This window comes from Chrysochloris asiatica, unplaced genomic scaffold, assembly GCF_000296735.1.
Source record: "Chrysochloris asiatica unplaced genomic scaffold, ChrAsi1.0 scaffold00078, whole genome shotgun sequence".
NCBI lineage: Eukaryota > Metazoa > Chordata > Mammalia > Afrosoricida > Chrysochloridae > Chrysochloris > Chrysochloris asiatica.
In genome coordinates, this window is record NW_006408596.1 from 6,470,177 (window position 1) to 6,488,385 (window position 18,209).

At 45.3% G+C, this 18,209-nt stretch overlaps 1 protein-coding gene across 1 annotated transcript in view; it reads right to left on the reverse strand.

Moving 5' to 3' along the window:
- Positions 1 to 10,570: 10,570 nt before the first annotated feature.
- ACADS (acyl-CoA dehydrogenase, C-2 to C-3 short chain) overlaps positions 10,571 to 18,209 on the reverse strand; it is a 16,523-nt gene continuing 8,884 nt past the window's right edge. Inside the window, exons 3-10 of the mRNA XM_006865432.1 lie at positions 12,740 to 12,889; positions 12,370 to 12,481; positions 11,870 to 12,021; positions 11,514 to 11,684; positions 11,302 to 11,439; positions 11,123 to 11,218; positions 10,848 to 10,904; positions 10,571 to 10,723 (exon numbers count right to left, since the gene is read on the reverse strand). Of these exons, the coding sequence (XP_006865494.1) occupies positions 10,571 to 10,723; positions 10,848 to 10,904; positions 11,123 to 11,218; positions 11,302 to 11,439; positions 11,514 to 11,684; positions 11,870 to 12,021; positions 12,370 to 12,481; positions 12,740 to 12,889 (1,029 nt within the window). The remainder of the gene's footprint in view (positions 10,724 to 10,847; positions 10,905 to 11,122; positions 11,219 to 11,301; positions 11,440 to 11,513; positions 11,685 to 11,869; positions 12,022 to 12,369; positions 12,482 to 12,739; positions 12,890 to 18,209) is intronic.

Sequence of the window (18,209 nt, forward strand, 5' to 3'; positions counted from 1 at the left end):
AAAAAAAAATCTAAAAACAAATTCAGGTGTTCTATTACAAAATGATCTGTAAATAAGGTTAATAGAGATCACAGATCTTAGTCAAAAGGAGAAGTAGTGTGAAACAGAACTTAATAATTTTCAAAGAATCCATACTTAGACTGCTTTCACCGAGACTAGAGGAACCTCATCTCAGTGCTGGAAATAATATTTAGACCTTGGACTAAAATTACCCCATAAAGATATCTTTAACCTAAACAACAGTTGAACCCAATTAATCAATAGTTGCTTTTATCGTAGTGTTCTTAGGCAGAATCATCTAACACAGATGAAAAACATGAGGGCAGAGAGATTTGCTTAACAGGGATGAGACAATAGGGTATATGGAGATAGCATGGCGCCAAAACGTGACACATGTAACCAATGCTGTTTTTAAATTAAAAATTTTAAAGGATGGGTTATTTGAATGGACTAATGTAGTTAAACATAAGTGAAAAAGGAAGCCAGGGAACACAGAGACTATTTTTCCCATTTGTGGGAGACAAAAAACAGGAGATAAATATTTGTAGCTGCATAGGAAAAGGTTCATACACCCAATCTATCTCCCCCGTAAGGGGATGGTCACTTATGACTATGAAATGTGTATTTGAAATTTTTGCAAAGTCAAAAATTAGACTTTCAAAACAACAGTTAAAAGTTAAAGTACACACATTAAAATGTGAAAAACCATTTTTCAAAGTGAAAAGCCAGACTATATGAATACATTTGTGTTATTTGCAATGGTGTCAGTTTCAATACTCATAGTGGTCCCATATAGGGTTTCCAAGGCTGTGAATCTCTATGGGAGCATAAAGCCTCATGGTTCTCCTGTGGAGCATCTGGTGGATTCGAACAGCCGACCATGTGGTTAACAGCCTACTGTGCCACCAGGGCTCCTGGTTTGCAACTAGATGATTGATAAATCATTAAAACTAGTTGTCGTCAAAGTCAACTCTAATTCATAGGGGAATATCATTGAAGAACTGTGGTCCATAGGGTTTCAAAGGCTGATTTTTCGTAAGCAGATCTTTCTTTTGAGATGCCTCTGTGCAGAGTCAAACCTCTAACTTTTCAGTTAGCAATTGACTACATTAACTGTTCATACTACCCAAGGACTGACAAATGATGAGTACCTAGAACATACACATATTACACATCAATAAGAAAAAGATAAGCCAAGGGACCTGACAAAGAGCATAATGACAAAGGCCACTTATAAACATACTGTTAGAGGGCTGGATGTGGCTCTAACCAACCTGGGAGTGTTTGGGCAATATCTGGTGAAATTAAAGATGTTGATATTAACGACTGCTAAGTCAGTCCCCAACTCATGGAAACTCCATGCACAACAGACTGTTCAGACCCATAGGATGTGCAGTGGCTGGTTTTTGGAAGATTACCAGGCCTTTTTTCCTAGTCTTAGTCTGAAAGCTCTGTCGCAACCTGTTCAGCATCAGAGCCACACCCACACCTCCAGGCAGATAAGTAAATGACAGGTGTACATGACATGCACTGGCCAAGAGTTAAACCCAGTTCTTTCTCAGTGAAGGTACAGTCTCTACCACTGAACTCAACTGAAGACACAAACAGCTGAAACAAGCAATCCCATTCTTAGTAAAATGCTCAGAATGCAAGGCAGGTGTGGCGCTGCAGGTTAATGCGCCGGACTGCAAAGTTGATTTGAACTGCAAGATTGGTGGTTTAAGCTCACAAGCCACTCCTTGGAAGCCCTTTTCAGGGTTGCTATGAGTTGGAATCGACTTGACGGCACTTAATTAACAACCACCACCAAGATGCCCGTTTCAGAAGGATGTGCAGGTTACATGAACAATGAAACAATACACAGCAATCTAAGTAAATGAATTAGAGCTGCATGTGTCGTCAACAGGAGGGGAAAAAAATCTCAAAACCAACATTTATGTTTACAAAAATAACTTGGAGTCATGAGAAAAATATCAATAACTTTCCAGAGTCCTGGTGTATGCTACTGTAGGATACTCACTTGAATATAAACGACAAAACTGGCAGTTCAAGGTACCAGCCACTTCTCGGAATTCTATACAGGGTTGCTCCGACTTAGAACTGACTCAACAGTACAACAACAACAAATAATACAGAAAATGTTCTGAAACCACAGTGCACTTTAGGTAAAAATCAACAAGCAATAAGACCCGCAGTTCAATAAAAATGAGAAATAGTTTTCCATATAAATGATGGGTCAAAGGGAAAATCATAGCGAAATTCAGGAAAAACAAAGGTAAAGGCACATTTAGGGGAAATATATCACTTTCAGGTTCTTTATTAGAAAAAGAGACTGAAAATCAACGGACAATTATCTCAGGAGGCTGGAAATCAAATCCAAAGACAGAAGGAAACAGTAAAGCCATGCAAATTCATTAATTACACAATCTAAATGTAGTTCTGATATATATCACCACATGGGTGAACCCTGGAAGCATTTACTAAGTGAAATAATCCAGACACAAAAGACCAATATTGGATGATTTCATTTATACAAAACTATCTACAATAGACAAATGCATAGAAAGTAGATTATAGGTTATCAGAGGGAAGGGATGGGGAGCCATTGTTAAGGAGTACAAGGTTTCTGTTGGAGTGATATAAAAGCATGGGAAGTAAATAGTGGTTGCCAAGTTGCTCTCGGGTCATTCATTCCATTTACTTGTAAGCTGGCACAGGTCTGTCTGTCTGTTCCTTATCAAAACTATGGGTTTGTGCCGGTTGTGGGCACTCAGGATCCCTGCCAGCCCCTTGAAACGGTAAAAGTACACAGACTGGTCTAAGGAGCTCTAATGGTGGTGTGAGTTAGGCATTGGACTGCTAATTGCAAGGTCAACAGGTCAAACCCACCAGCTGCTCCTGAAGATGAGGCTGTCTGCTCCCACAAAGATTTACACTCGGAAACCCACAGGAGTTCTTCTCTGTGTTACAGGGTTGCTTGAGTTGGAATCGACTCAGCGGCAGTGGGCTTGGTGCTCTATTCCCCTGGTGGTCCATGGACCAGTATGCTTAGCTGGGGTGATGAGAACCCACATGAGCCCCTCCTCTGCTTCTGGGCACACGGGAACCCTGTCTGGGGTCAGTGACTTTGGGAGTGACAGATCTTTACCTGCCTCCCACATGGGGTGGTAGGGGGTTAAGCTTGGCTGCTCCTGGGGAGAAGGGCAATCCCACCCTGTGTGCCCTCCCCTCCTTTTTCTTGCACCCAAGCCCAGGACAGGGGTAGGGGTGGAACTGAGAGGTGTGAGCAAGGAGACAGGTCCCTCGAGGTGCTTACCTGGAGCCTGTAGGAAGGTGCAGGCTCACCAAACTTCCCGCAGCCCAGGCCCGTTGGCCATGACTACAGAGCGCCTTGAGAAGATATTCCCCAGGGCCCAGGACTCCTTGTTAAGAAGACCACAGTCACCTGTGCCCCCTGTATGCCCCGCCCAGGTCAGGGGGCATCCACTCAGCCTGCGTGTTGTTATCCGGAGCAGGAACCGAATCCAGCTGCCACTAGAAACGCCTCAGCCTTCCAGGACCAGGTGTGCACACTTCTTACCCCCACCCCAGATCCAAGGCCCAGTTCACCTGTGCCTTCCGTGGGTATGCCATACTCCTGGCAATGAGTCCTGGAGAGAGGGGGTGTCAAGGGGGACTAGGGGCTGCACCCACTGACAATGACAAGAAAATGGCTCAATGCTTTAGCAGTGTTTCAGGAGAAACGTCTTCTCTTTCACTGAAAATATCCCTATATAACAAAAACATTTTTCATTAGCCCAGCATATATCAACAGAACTACAAAGTTAAAATTTATTTTTTAAATCTTCTAGGATACCCTGGTGGTGCTGTGGGTTAGGTTTTGGGCTGCTAACTGCCAGGCCAGTGGTTCAAATTCACCAGTAGCTCCTGTAAAGATTTACTATCTTGGGTCACTATGAATCAGAATCAACTTGATCCACGTGGGCAGTGGGCAATGAAGAATCCAGAGATGTCATTATTACCCAGCAATGACCTTTCCAGTCACGTGGTTTCATAAGCACAATGCTACAAGCATGCACTGTTTTTTTTGTTGTTGCTGTGATGTTTTTTATAGTTACCGATTCTGTCAAATTTTCTGGTCTTCTAGCTAAAATATTGCAGTAATTAGCATTTGTTAATTAATACTAATAATATTTTTAGGGAATGTAATAGTAATTAAAGGAAAAGGAGATTTAAAAAGGTTTCCAGTTAATTGCTAATGATGTTGAGACGAATAATGTTCTAATTCAATGAAGATTTTACAAAACAATTGAGTTGTTAGTATTCACACAGAGGTGTAGCACTGTAGGGTAAATGCTGCACTGCTAACCTCAAGGTCGGCAGTTCAAACCCACCAATTGCTCCTCAGAAACCTTATGCAGGGTCACTGAATCAGAACCAACTTGAGGGCACTTAACTATGTAAGGAGGAGTTCTGGTGGCACTGAAGGATAAGCATTGGATTGCTAACTGTAAGGTCGGTGGTTCAAACCCATCAGTCGCTCCTTGGAAAACTCATACAGGGTCACTGGAAATCAGAACCAACTCGAGGGCACTTAACAACATGACTCTTGTTATATCACTTTCTCCTGGCTCAGGTTGGTGGCTCCAGAAGGACAAGCTAGACCTGGCACCTGGCACAAAACCCCACACGCAGTGATGGCCCAGCTATACAGAAGCCACTTGTTAGTAATTGTTCGGTCAAATCCAACTCATGGAGACTTCCACGTGTCCTGAGCAGAGTTGTAATCATAACAGAAGCAAACCACCAGGACTTCCTCAAGTGCTGATAGGTGGATTTGAACCAGCCAACTTTAGATCATGAAGTACAATGTTGTCTATGATAGGATAGTATCCATCCGCTTACAAGGAAGACCAGTTAATACCATTATTATAATTTGTGCATCAACTACTAAAGCCAGTGAGGATAAAATAGAAGAATTCTACCAACTTCTTCAATCTGAAATTGATCAAACATGCAATCAGGATGTATTGATCATTATTGGAGATTGAAATGCAAAGGTTGGGAACAAAGAGGAAGGATCAGTGGTTGAAAAATATGACCTTGGTGATAGAAAGGACGCTGGAGATCGCATAATAGTAGTTTGCAGAACCAATGAATTCCTCATTGCAAATACTTTTAAGCAGCATAAAAGACATGGACCTCACCAGATGGAAAACACAGAAATTAAATTGACTACATTTGTGGAAAGACATGGTGGAAAAGCTCCATATCATCAGCCAAAACAAGGCCAGAGGCAGACTGTGGAACAGACCATCAATTTGTTCATATATAAATTTAGGCTAAAGCTGAAGAAAATGAAAACAAATCCACAAAAGCCAAAATACGACCTCAAATATATCTCACCTGAACTTAAGAGATCCTCTGAAGAACAGATTTGATGAATTAGCCACTAAAGACCAAAGACCAGAAGAGTTGTGGGATGACATCAAGAGCATCATAAAGGAAGAAAGCAAAAGGTCATTGAGAAGACGAGAAGGAAAAGACCAAAATGGATGTCAGAAGAGACTCTGAAACTTGCTCTCCAGTGTAGAGATACTAAAGAAAATGGAAGAAGTGAAGAGGTACACGAGTTGAACAGAAAATTCTGAAGATCAGCTCAAGAAGGCAAAGTCAAATATTAGAACAAAATGTGTAAAAACCTGGAGTTAGAAAACCAAAATGGAAGAACAAGCTCAGCATTTCTCAAGCTGAGGGAACTGAAGAAAAAAAAATCAAGATTCAAATTCGCAGTATTGAAGGATTCTATGGGCAAAATACTGAATGATGAAGAGAGCATCAGATGATGATGGATGGAATACAAAGTCATAGTACTAAAAAGAAATGGTTGATGTTCAGCCATTTCAAGAGGTAGCATATGTGGTGACCACATTGGTCAACTGATGAGTGGAAGAGGGAGAAAGACAGCAATGAAGATAAGGGCTGAGTTCAAGCACGTTCCATAGACTCCCATTGACTTGGAGATGTAAGAGAAGAGGAAGGGCTGGTTGGTCCAAAGTGTGGTGAGACCTGGGGACTCCTGAGCCCATGGACGAGGGCTAGTGCTGAGAGCGAAGTGTCCAGCTCATAGGAAGCAAGGGGAGATGCACAAGAATGCCCAAACTTGTAGATAGTACCCATATGACTTAGCCTCGATGGCTGGATGATCAGAACTCAACTAGAGGAAGATAAGCAATTATTTATTTATTTTATAAAGGTTTTTATTTTGGATTGAGTGAAAGTTTACAGGGCACATCATCAGTTTCACATTCAACCATTCATATAATTTGTTGCATTACATTGATTATACTCCCCTCCATATATCATCAGTTAACAGTGTTTCTCTCTATCCTCTTTAGCTTTTTTTTTTTTTTGGGGGGGGGGATAAGCAATTTTTGATAAAGGTAATGAGTGTAATTTGATGAACTTGATCCATTTTTATGGCTGTAGTAGCTCAAAATACTACTCAAAATGTGAAAGAATCTTCAAATCAAGTATCAATCCTATCCCCTCTATATACACGGTTGATAGGGAAGGGCAACTTAGACATTGGCTACCTAAAATCGGGGGGGGGGCTGCCTATAAAGGCACAAAGTGACGGGCTTACAAGAGTAAGTTTAGTTTCAGAGTGTGCGGGGATAAGATTCCTATGATTCAATAGTAATTGTCATGATGACAAATTGGAACTGTCACAACTGAAAGGTAGAAGGTTTTTAACAAAATGAGGGGAGTACTTATAGTCCAGGATCAGAGGACCCTAGAACCATCAAGGAAGAAGAGCATGAGTGGAATGTGGGCCCCTATCCAGAGAAGCAGTGACACTAGAGATGGAGGCAGAGGTGAGAACAGGGAGAGATTGAGCAGCTGAGAACGCTAGACTCATGGAAAGAGAAAGGCTGTGTGTTGGCGACCAGGAGGCAGGTTTGCAGAATGTGCCCTTTGGTTGTTTAAATGATTATATATTCCTGAGTGTTTTTGTGTACATCCCCAAAACACCCCCCCCCAAAAAAAAACCCCAAAGGAAATAGAAGTAAATAGTTTAATGATGATGCACGGAGGGGACTGTAATCATGCAATGAAATGGTTAAGTGTAAAACCAATTTCTCCCATGTACAATATCACTCAATTCACAATAAAAACTTTTTAAAAAAAAAAGAGGTAGCATATGACCAAGAGCCAATGATCCTGAAGGAATAAGTCCAAGGTGCACTGAAGACATTGGCAAAGAACAAGGCACCGGAAATTGATGGAATAAAAATTGAAATCTTTCAACTAAGTGATGTGGCACTCGAGGCACTCACTCAACTATGCCAAGAAATTTGGAAGACAACTACCTGGCCAACTGACTGGAAGAGATCTGTATTTAAGCCCATTCCAAAGAGAGGTGACCCAATGGAATGTGGAAATCACCGGACAGTATCATTGATATCCCATGCAAGTAAAGTTTTACTTAAGGTAATATAAAAACAGCTGCAAGCAAACATTGACAGAGAAGTTCCAGAGGTTGAAGCCGCATTCAGAAGAGGACGTGGATCAAGGGATATCACTGTTGACATCAGATGGATCTTGGCTGAGAACACAGAATACCAGAAAGATGTATACTTGAGCTTTATTGACTACTCAGAGGCTTTCGATTGTGTGAACCATGACATGCTATGGACATTGCAATATATGAGTATTCCAGAACACTTAATTGTGCTCATGAGGAACCTGTACCTAGACCAAAGAGACAGTTAGTTGCTCGAACAGAACAAGGGAACACTGAATGGTTTCAAATAGGAAAAGATGTGTACCAGGGTTGTATTCTTTCACCATATTTATTCAATCTGTATGCTGAGCAAATAATCAGAGAAGCTGAATTTTATGAAGAAAAACGTGTTATCAGGATTGGAAGAAGGCTCATTAACAACCTGTGACAAGCAGTGATACAACCTTGCTTGTTGAAAGCCAAGAGGACTTAAAACACTTATTGAAGATCAAAGACCACAGTCTTTGGTATAGGTTGCATGTCAATGTAAAGAAAACAAAAACCCTCACCACTAGACCCATAAATAACAAGATAAATGGAGAAAAGATTGGAGTTATCAGTGACTTTATTTTGCTTGGATCAACCATCAATACTCATGGAAACAAGAGTCAAGAAACCAAATGACGTATTGCACTGGGCAAATCTGCTGCACAAGACCTCTTTATAAAGTGTTGAAGAGAAAAGATGTCAGTTTGAGAACTAATATGCACCAGACACAAACCATGGTATTTTCAATAACCTCATGTAAATGCAAAAGTTGTTTTGTGCTACTGGACTGATAGAGACTAGAAGAAACATCAAGATGATTACCCTCAAATGTCCTTTGAATTTAGAACTGAAGCTATTTCTGGAGGTCACCTTTCAGCTAAGTAATAGATTGGCTTATAAAATAACAGTATCACCCATAAGCAATGTGCTCCCTTTAACAATCAACTATGAGAGGCCTTCAAAAAAATGTGTGAAAAATGGAATTTTCCACACATTTTTTTGAAGCCCCCTTGCAAAAACTAAGCAGTCCACATTTACTCAAAAGTAAAGGCAAACCATGGCAGTGAGGCGATATACAATAGACTGAATGTAAAACTAATATGTTCTTCCATGGAAATTATCACACAATTCACAATAAAACATTGAGAAAAAAAAAAAAGCAAAGGCAAAGAGGCTCTAGCTTTCCTAGAGCCATGGAAATAAAACAAACAACAGAATGGAAATAATGAGAATGCAGACACATTGTAAAAATTGTAACTAATGACATGGAAAAAACATATAAAAATTGTTAAATGGAAATCTAATTTTCTGTGTAAACTTTCATATGAAACAATATAAATTATTTTAAAAAGCAAAATTATAATAATAAAAGTTGTTTACTGAATAAGGAAGACTGTACAAGAATTGATACATTTGAGTTATGGTGTTGGAGGAGAATATTGAAAGTGCCATGGACTGCCAAAAGAACAAACAGATCTGTGTTGGAAGAAGTGCAGCCAGAGTTGCTGCTTGGAAGCCAGAAAGGCCAGACTTCGTTTCCCATACTTAGGACATGTTGTCAGGAGGGAGCAGTCACTGGAGAATGGTATCATGTTTGATGAAGTGGAGGGTCAGAGAAAAAAATGTGCAATGGACTGGCACAGTGGCAGCAACGATAGGCTCAAACTTAGCAACAATTGTGAGGTTGGCTCACAATCGGGCAGTGGTTTTTTTGTTGTGCACAGGGTTGCTATGAGTAGGTAATGACTTGATGGCGCCTAACAACAACAAATGTTTAGGTTACCTATCAGTTGACCACACTCTCGCCATCTTTGGTTCCTTGATGACTGCTCTGAAAGGGTCACCTGCCTTCTTTCTTGAGACCTCGCTGTTCCAAGTCGCCACCTCCTTGGATATCTTTGCTCATTTTCTTCCAGCTACCTTAGTCACCATATTGAACTAAAGTGGTTTAAAGCTGGGGCCCTAGTGGCACTAGTAGGTTTGCCAAAGCCACCTCACTGAGGCCTGAGACCCTGCGCCAGTCACCTTCCCGGCAGGCTCAATGCTGCCTGCTATGAGCGTCTAAAGTGAAAGATGTTCTAAGGGCTTGGCATCTCCAGGGCCTGCTGTCCCTGTGGCATCTGCAACTGGCTCCTGCCCGTCCCACTCCACAGCTAACTCTCTCCACCCCAAGCTGGGAGGCTTGGCTACCTGGCAGGACCCTTTTAGCTATGTGGCCCTTCCTGGCCCACCCTCCCTGTCTCAAGGTCACTTGCTGAGGCCAACTACACCCAGCTCCTTACCTGCTCCACTGGCCAGTCCTGCCTCCTGCTGAGCAGAGAGAGAACTGTACTGCAGCTACCACAACCCTCAACACACACAATCCACACAGCCCCCAAACACACACACACATGCAAACATGGTTCCAAAGGGCACATCTCCCGCCCAGAAGAACCAGGCAAAGGCGGAGGACACAGGGGCAGGGCCCAGGTTTGTTTTATTACCCAGCTAGCCCCTGCACTCACTGCTCCAGAGCACGACTTGGACCACCCACCCTGCCCCTATAGTACTTTACCAAGAACGAGTCAGTGGGCTCTGGGTCACGTCACAGGCCCACCCCTCCCCGAGACAAGGACTCCAGGCCTGCTGTTTTGAGTCTGGTCATTCTGGCTCCATCCCATGCCTTCTCCGGGCCCCTGGACACAGAGCAGAGGCTTCCCGGAGCCTGTCCCAACCGTGTCTTCATGCTTGGCACCAGGGTCCCGTGAGCAGAGCCGACTGTGTAAAGCACAGGGCCACGTGGCTCCCCTCGCTTCCACCAGAAGACTGTACCCACACAGATGGAGGATAGAAGCCTTGGCAGTGGAGAAGCTGTCGTAGGTCCCTGAGACTTGCTCCTGGCCATTTGGGTGTAGGAGCCCCCCACCCAGCCCAGAGCAGAAGCCGGGTGGCGTGGCAGCACACTGTGGACCCTGTCTCCATGAGGAAGAGTCATGATTGAGGCCACATGCCCCGCCCTCGTCCCATGACTTGGGATCAGCTCCGGTAGCTCTTGAGCAGGTGTCCAGCGATCACCAGCCTCTGGATCTCACTGGTGCCTTCGTAAATCTCGGTGATGCGAGCGTCACGGTAGTGCCGCTCAGCCGGCATCTCTGTCACATAGCCCATGCCACCAAGGATCTGAATGGCCTGCGATGGGCAGCAGGGGCTCAGCAGAGAGAAGGCCCCCACCCTTGGGGCTGACGGGCAGGACTGGCCACCCAAAGTGACCAGGTGGGGGCAGGGCAGGGAGCCCACATCTCTAGACACTCACCTGGTGGCTGATAGCAGTGGCAGCCTCTGATGCAGCCAGCTTGGCCATTGCAGCCTCCTGACCACAGAGAGCAGGAGAGTTAGAAATGTCCCCTGGGGGGAAATGGGGGCGAGCTCGTGGACCCCTCAGCAGGGAAGGCTTGGGGAGCCCCCGTTTACAGAGAAAATCGATAGGCCCCCTCAAATGTGACCCACAGAGACCACAGAACTGGGGCCCACCAACTTCCGCCTCAGCCCCTCACCCACCAGTCTCCAGGTGACCCTCCCCACCGGCACCTTGATGAAAGGCTTTTTATCATCCTTCAGCATGGCGGCACGCCAGGTCAGCAGGCGGGCACTCTCCAAGGCCAAGGCCATGTCCGCCAACTTGAACTGCAACAAGCCAGTCCCCACCCCCCAGTCAGCCGCTGGACACCAATTGAGTCCACACCCTGCTCCTGATATCCACCTGGTACCTGGATGCCTTGGAGCTTGGTGATAGACGCCCCGAAGGCCTGACGGTTCTCAGCGTAGGTCACAGCACAGTCGAGCGCAGCCTGGGCAATGCCCAGGGCCTGGGAAGCGATGCCAATGCGGCCCATGTCCAGGGTTTGCTGTGGGATGGCTGGGTCAGCAGCTGGCAACTGGTCCCCCCACTCCATCCAGGACCCCCAAATCCCAGACTCACCATGGCTATCTTGAAGCCCATCCCTGGTTCCCCAAGCAGGTTGCCCTTGGGAATGCGACAGTCCTCAAAGATTAAGTTGGCTGTGGAGGAGGCCCGGATGCCCAGTTTGTCTTCCTTCTTGCCCAGCGTGAGCCCAGGCGTTGGCATGGGAACCAGGAAGGCGCTGATGCCCTGAAAAGACCCCAGGAATGCCAGTTCCAACTTTAGCTCCACCTCCAGCCCCGCCCCTCATACATCACACCAGCCCGCCCTCCATAACCCTGGCAACCGCAGACCACGGCGCCCTCTGCTGGTCTTTGGTGGAAGTCCATCAGGGAGGGAAGAAACTGAAGGAACCGCAGCCTGCGGAGACTCACCTTGTTCTGTCGGGACTTGTCCGTGCTGGCGAAGACCACAGTGGCAGAAGCCTCCCAGGAGTTAGTGATCCAGGCCTTGGTGCCATTCAGGACCCACGAGTCCCCGTCGGCGACGGCCGTGGTGGAGGCGGCGCCTGCATCGCTGCCATTCCCTGTCCCCAATACAGACTTCACAGCTGCCTCTACCTCCACCCCACCAGAGGATACTGCCACCATCTCATCCCACTGCCCACTGCCCACCTGAGCCCTAGGCTCTCGAGAAGGCCAGGACACCAGCTCCATAGGTGCAGGAGCCAGTGCAGGAAGGCCCAAGGGCATGGTGGTAGTGGGTACCTTCTTGCCCACAGAAGGGCCTTTAGACAAAGCCCTCCTCAGAGCCCATGGCAAAAGCCGGCCCTCGGTCCACTCAAAAAGGCCTTTCCCCGCAGGGCACCCCAGCTCCAAGCTGAATCTGTCCCTGATTTTAGAGGAGAGAAGGGTCAGGTCGCCCACTCAGGTACCTGGCTCGCTGAGGGCGAAGCAGCCAATTTTGTCACCGGTGGTGAAAGGAGTGACCCACTGCTGCTTCTGCTCCTGGGAGCCAAACTTCAGGACAGGCCCCAGATACAGCGACTGGGGACAGGAGGGCATCACAGAGAAGCTGCCCACCCAGCCACCCTGCCCACAGCCCCCTCAGGTCTGTCCTCTCTGGAGGCCAACCCCGCAGAGCAGAGCCAGGGCCAGGGCCAGGGAAGGAGAAATCTCTGGGGAGTGGGGCTGGGAGAGCCTTGATACCCCGCAGGCCTCTCCAGGTTCAGTGTGTGCCCAGGGTGCTGCCCACCCACGGAACCCTCCCACCTGTGTATGGGGGGGGAGGGGAGGGACACTCACGTTGTTGACGCTCATGATGACGCCAGTGGAGGCACAGCCCCTGCTAATCTCCTCCATGGCGATGGCGTAGGCCAGGTAGTCAAGGCCAGCGCCGCCCAACTCCTCAGGCACGTCCATGGCCAACAGCCCTAGCTCACCCATCTTCTTCACCTGGGCCCACGGAGGATGTCAGGGCAAGGGACCAATGCTGGGCTAGTGTCCACCCCAATTTCCTGGGCCTCAGCCAGCGTCCACAGAGACTCGGACCATGTGACGCCCATCACACCCACCCCATAGTCCTTGAGTCTAGCCGGTCAAGGCCCTGACTGGCTGAGGTCTATACAAGGGTACCATTCATTCAAGCCCCTCAGGAGTAGTTCCTGACCCCACCCACCACTCCACACTGGGTGTCCCCTCTGTCCACAGTCAGTGAGCAAGCTGAAGGCAGAGGAAGCCTTCAAGAACCTCCAGGGTAAAAAACAGCACAAGGCCAGACTGATGAACTTTCTGTTCCTTCCATTCACCACCCCCTCACCCACCACTACCACGGGGCCTTTGCACAAGCTGCCTCCTATTTCAGCAACATCCGACAAACCATCAAAACAAACGTGTTGCCATAGAGCTGATTCTGACTCACAGCAACCGTATGAATTAAAGGGCAGAACTCTCCTCTGGAGGGTTTTCTTGGGTGTTCTTAATGGAGAAACCTCCCTGGGGACACAATGGTTAAGCATCTGGCTTCTAACTGAAAGGGTAGCAGTTTGAACCCAGCAGCCACTCGTAGGGAGAAAGATGTGGCAGTCTGCATTTGCCCTGGAAACCCTATGGAGTAGCTGTACTGTGCCCCCTAGGGTCATTAGGAGTTGGGATGGACTCATAAGCAGGGAGTTTGGTTTAGTCATGAAAGGATTAACAAAGTCGCTAATTAGGTTCTAACCACCCATCTTTCATTAGTAGTTAAGCACCATTTGTGTCATCTCAGGCCTTGACCAGCCATAGCACCCAGTTACCATCTCCCTCCTGCCTGCGCTTCCTATCACGGCTGCCCCCTGGCGATGCACCTCGTGCCTTCCCTTTGCAGGGTGTACACACAGCTGGACTTCTACACCTTTTACTGTGCCAGTCTAGAACAAGCTCTGCTTGGGCAGACACAGAATGTTTTTGCTCACTCCGCTCTCCCCGATGCCAGGGCTGCCACACAGCAGAGGCTCAGCACCCACATATCTGCTCCAGGAATGGGGAGAGGGTGGATGACAAAATCCTAAAATTTCTGATTTGGAATAATAATAATAACAGTCATAGTGAAGGTCAAGATCTCTGGGAGATGCACATAGTAGATGTTTGCGCGCATCTACTAACTTTAAGCTTGGTAGTTGGAACCCACCGAGTACTATTACAGAAGAAACGGGGCAGCTCTACTCTGCTTATAGGGTCAGAATCAACTAGATTGGCAACTAAAGAAAAACAATTCAAACCTCGATTTGCAATACTAAAGGAAAAATACTGAACGATGTAAGAAGCCACAAAAGATGTAAGAAATACACAGAGTCACAATGTTCAACCATTTTAAGATCAAGAACCAATGGCATTAAAGGAAGAAGTGTAAACTCCATTGATGGCATTGGTGAAAAACAAGGCTCTGGGTACTGATGGAATAACAAACTGAAATCTTTCAACAAACTGGTGCTGCACTGGAGGCGCTCACTCATCTAGAAATTTGGAAGACAGCTCTCTGGTCAACAGATTGGAAGAGATCCTTATTTGTGCCCATTCCAAAGAGAAGTGGCCCAAAAGAATATGGAAATCATCCATCAATACCACTGATATCACATACAAGTAAAATTTTGCTGAAGACAATTCAAAAATGGCTATAATCATCCATCAAAAGGGAAATGTCCAAAATTCAAGCCAGAGTCAGTAGAGGATATGGAACGCGGGATATCACTGCTGACGTCAGATGGATCTTGGCTGAAAGCAGAGAATACCAGAAAGAGTTTACATGTGCTTTATAGACCACAAAAAGGTTTTTGACTGTGTGGATCATGACAAGCTATGGCTAAAACTGTAAAGGATGGTATTCCAGAACACTTGATTGTGCTCATGAGGAAGCTGTACACAGACCAAGAGGCAGTTGTTAGAACAGAACAGGGAGACACTAAATGGTTTAAAATCAGGAAAGGTGTGTACCAGGGCTATTCTTTCATCATATTTGTTCAATCTATATGTTGAACAAATAATCTGAGAAGCTGGATTATATGAAGAAGAACTTGGCATCAGGATTGGAGGAAAACTCATTACACCTGCAATATGCAGATGATACAACCTTGCTTGCTGGAAGCAAAGAGGACTTAAATATTTACTGATGGAAAACAAAGACTACAGCCTTCAGAATGAATTGTACATCAATGTCAATAAAACATAAAACTTGACAACTGGACCAATGAAAATCATGATAAATAAAGATGACGGAAGTTGCCAAAACCCTGATATTGTGCTAGAAGTCTTAGCCAGATCTGTGAGGCAAGAAAGGTAAATTACAGACATCTGAAATGGCAAAGTAAGGAGCTCTGGTAGTGTAGTGGTTATGAATTAGGCTGCGAACCACAAGGTCAGCAGTTCGAAACTACCCGCTGTTCTGCAGGAGAAAGATGAGGCTTTCTGCTCCCGTAAAGATTTACAGCCTTGGAAACCCTGTACAGGGTCGCTATAGGTCGGAACCAACTTGACAGCACTTAACAACAACAATAGAACGATAAAGCACAGTGGTATAGTAAAAAAGATCAACATACAAAAATCAGGCCTTTGCACTAACAGAGAACCGTGAAAAAGGAAATCTGAAAAATAATACCATTTACAATGTTGTTGTTGTTAAGCACCGGTGGATTCGGATTCTGTTCCACTCATAGTGACCCTGTACAGGGTTTCCAAGGAGTGGCTGGTGAGTTTCAACCACAGACCTTGCAGTTCAAACTGACCTTAGGGTCAAGTGTTTACCTTACAGCACCACACCATGATGGCACCATTTACAATGTTATTTGTAGTGTAGTCTATGATTTTCATCAGTAACTATTTTTAAGTCCTCTTTGCTTCCATCAAGCAAGGTTGTATCATCTGAATATTAACTGTTAAGGTCTGTGGAGATGGTTCTGACTCATAGTGACCCAGTATAGGGTTTCCAAGAAGCAACTGGTGAGTTTGAAACGCTGACCTTATAGTTCAAACAGACCTTGCAATCCTGTGCTTACTCTAGTGTCACGCAACTGTTGTTATTAGGTGCCATCGAGTCAGTACCTACTCATAGTGACCTTATGCACAGCAGAACGAAACATAATAGTCACCCAAAAAACGAAATGGTGGTGGTGGCTGTGTGCTGTGAAGTCGGTCCCAATCTCCTTAAAGATGAAATAAATCTAATTAGGAATAAATCTAACCAGAGAAACAAAAGATCTATACACAACGAGGGAAGAAGGAGGAGAAATAAAAACAGAATGGGCAGTGTGGCTATGACGTTATCAAACAAGCTGTTTGCCCCGGAGCCATCAAGGCAAGAAAAGTCAACCCATCAGGGTCAATTCCTTGCTAAGACTGAAACTCAAAGGAAACACACAAAAAGTCTGTGTGCTGTCTGGCAACTGTCCTAGCTGACTTATGAGTGGAAAGGGGGAAATTGCAACAAAGAAGACATGGGCTGAGAGTTGCCATATCCCATCGACACCCCATAACCTTGGAACGAGAGAGAGAAAAGGACGGGCTGACGGGTTTGAAGTTCAGGGTGACGTGTGAGCTCCTGACCCCAAAGACATTGACCTTGCCACTAAGGGCTAAAGTTAAGAAAGACGAAGCCACAGGATCTGAAGAAGGGGGACGCGTGCGAGAACGCCCAGACTTGCAGACAGTACCCACCAGACCTAGCGTGCAAAGCTTGCTGACCAGAATTTGACCAGAGGAAGATAAAAAAGTTGATGCAGGAAGCAAGCATAAATTACTGCAACCTGATCCACTGGACCCTTGATTTCGGATGAGGCTGCTCAGAATCCCAACCGAATAGGGAAGAATTCTCCATATCCAGGATCAAGCATGGCTCAGTTGATAGGGATGGGCAACTTACACTGTGGCTACCAAACTGGGGGCTATAAAAGGCATGAAGTGGCTGGTTTACACATAAAGTTGGTGAGCAGTTTTCCCATCTCTTTAGAGAAAGATGTTGGAATTGATATAGGGGAGAAAAGAGACCTCATCATCAAAGATATAAATATGATTGTTGTTTTTAAGTGCCACTGAGTCAGTTCCAACTCAAAGCAAGCCTGTACAGGGTTTCCAAAAAGTGACTGGTGAGCATGAACCACCGACCTTGTGGTTCAAACCGACTTTACTGTCCAGTGATTTATCCCACAGTGCCAAACCAAGAAAATAACATAGTGCTGCCTTTAAACATTGGAACTAGAAATACCGTCTGACTCAGCAACCCCACACCTTAGTATATATCCTAGAGAAACAAGAAACAGATACATGCAAACCCATGTTCATCGTAGTACTATTCACAATAGCAAAAAAAAATGGAAATAAACTAAATGCCCACCAATAGAAGAATGCATAAACAAACTATGGTGCATACAGACGCACAGTGGAATATTAAGCAACACTGAAGAATCATGGAGAATCTGCGAAACACCCCACAACATGGATGGAACCTAGAGGACATTATGCTGAGTGAAATTAGTCACTCACAAATGGGCAAATATTGCGTGAGACCACTGTTGTATAAAGCTAAGGAAAGGTTTTCTTGCTAAAAGAAATATTTCTGTGATGGTTACCAGAGATAAGAGGAAAGTGAAACTTTTATTCACTGGGTAGAGAGTAGACACATGTTAACCTGGGTGATGGGGAAGGTAATAAATATACAATAAAAGAGAGGTTGCCACAGGAAAGATGAAGGTAATAGAACACACAGGGAGGAACGCAAGAGTTAAAGTTAGAAAAGGTAACCACTGAACTGATTGTATCTAGAAGGGACTACAATCATTGTAATGACACCAAGTGTGTGATTTGTTGAATGTGGGACTGATGATCTGGTCTGTAAACCTTCACTGAATCCACAATAAAAAGTTTAAAAGGAAAAAAAGGATAATGATGAATGTGTGAAACACCTTATAACGTGGATGAACCTGGAGGACATTATGATGAGAGAAATCAATCAATCACAAAAGGACAAGTGTTGTAGGAGGCCACTATTATAAAAACTCAAGAAAATGTTTTCAGACTAAAAGAAGCCTTCTTTGCCGGTTACCAGGAGTGGGAGGGGAAGGAAGGTAAATTACTGGCTAGAGGGGAGGCACATGTAAACTTGGGAGAAGAAGGAGGTCAGCAAAAAATACTGGAGGCAGGGGCGGAGGAGTGCAAGAGTTTGGAAACCCTGCTTAAGGAGCTCTGGTAGCGTAGTGGTTACGAATCGGGCTGCGAACCTTAAGGTCAGCGGTTCGAAACTACCAGC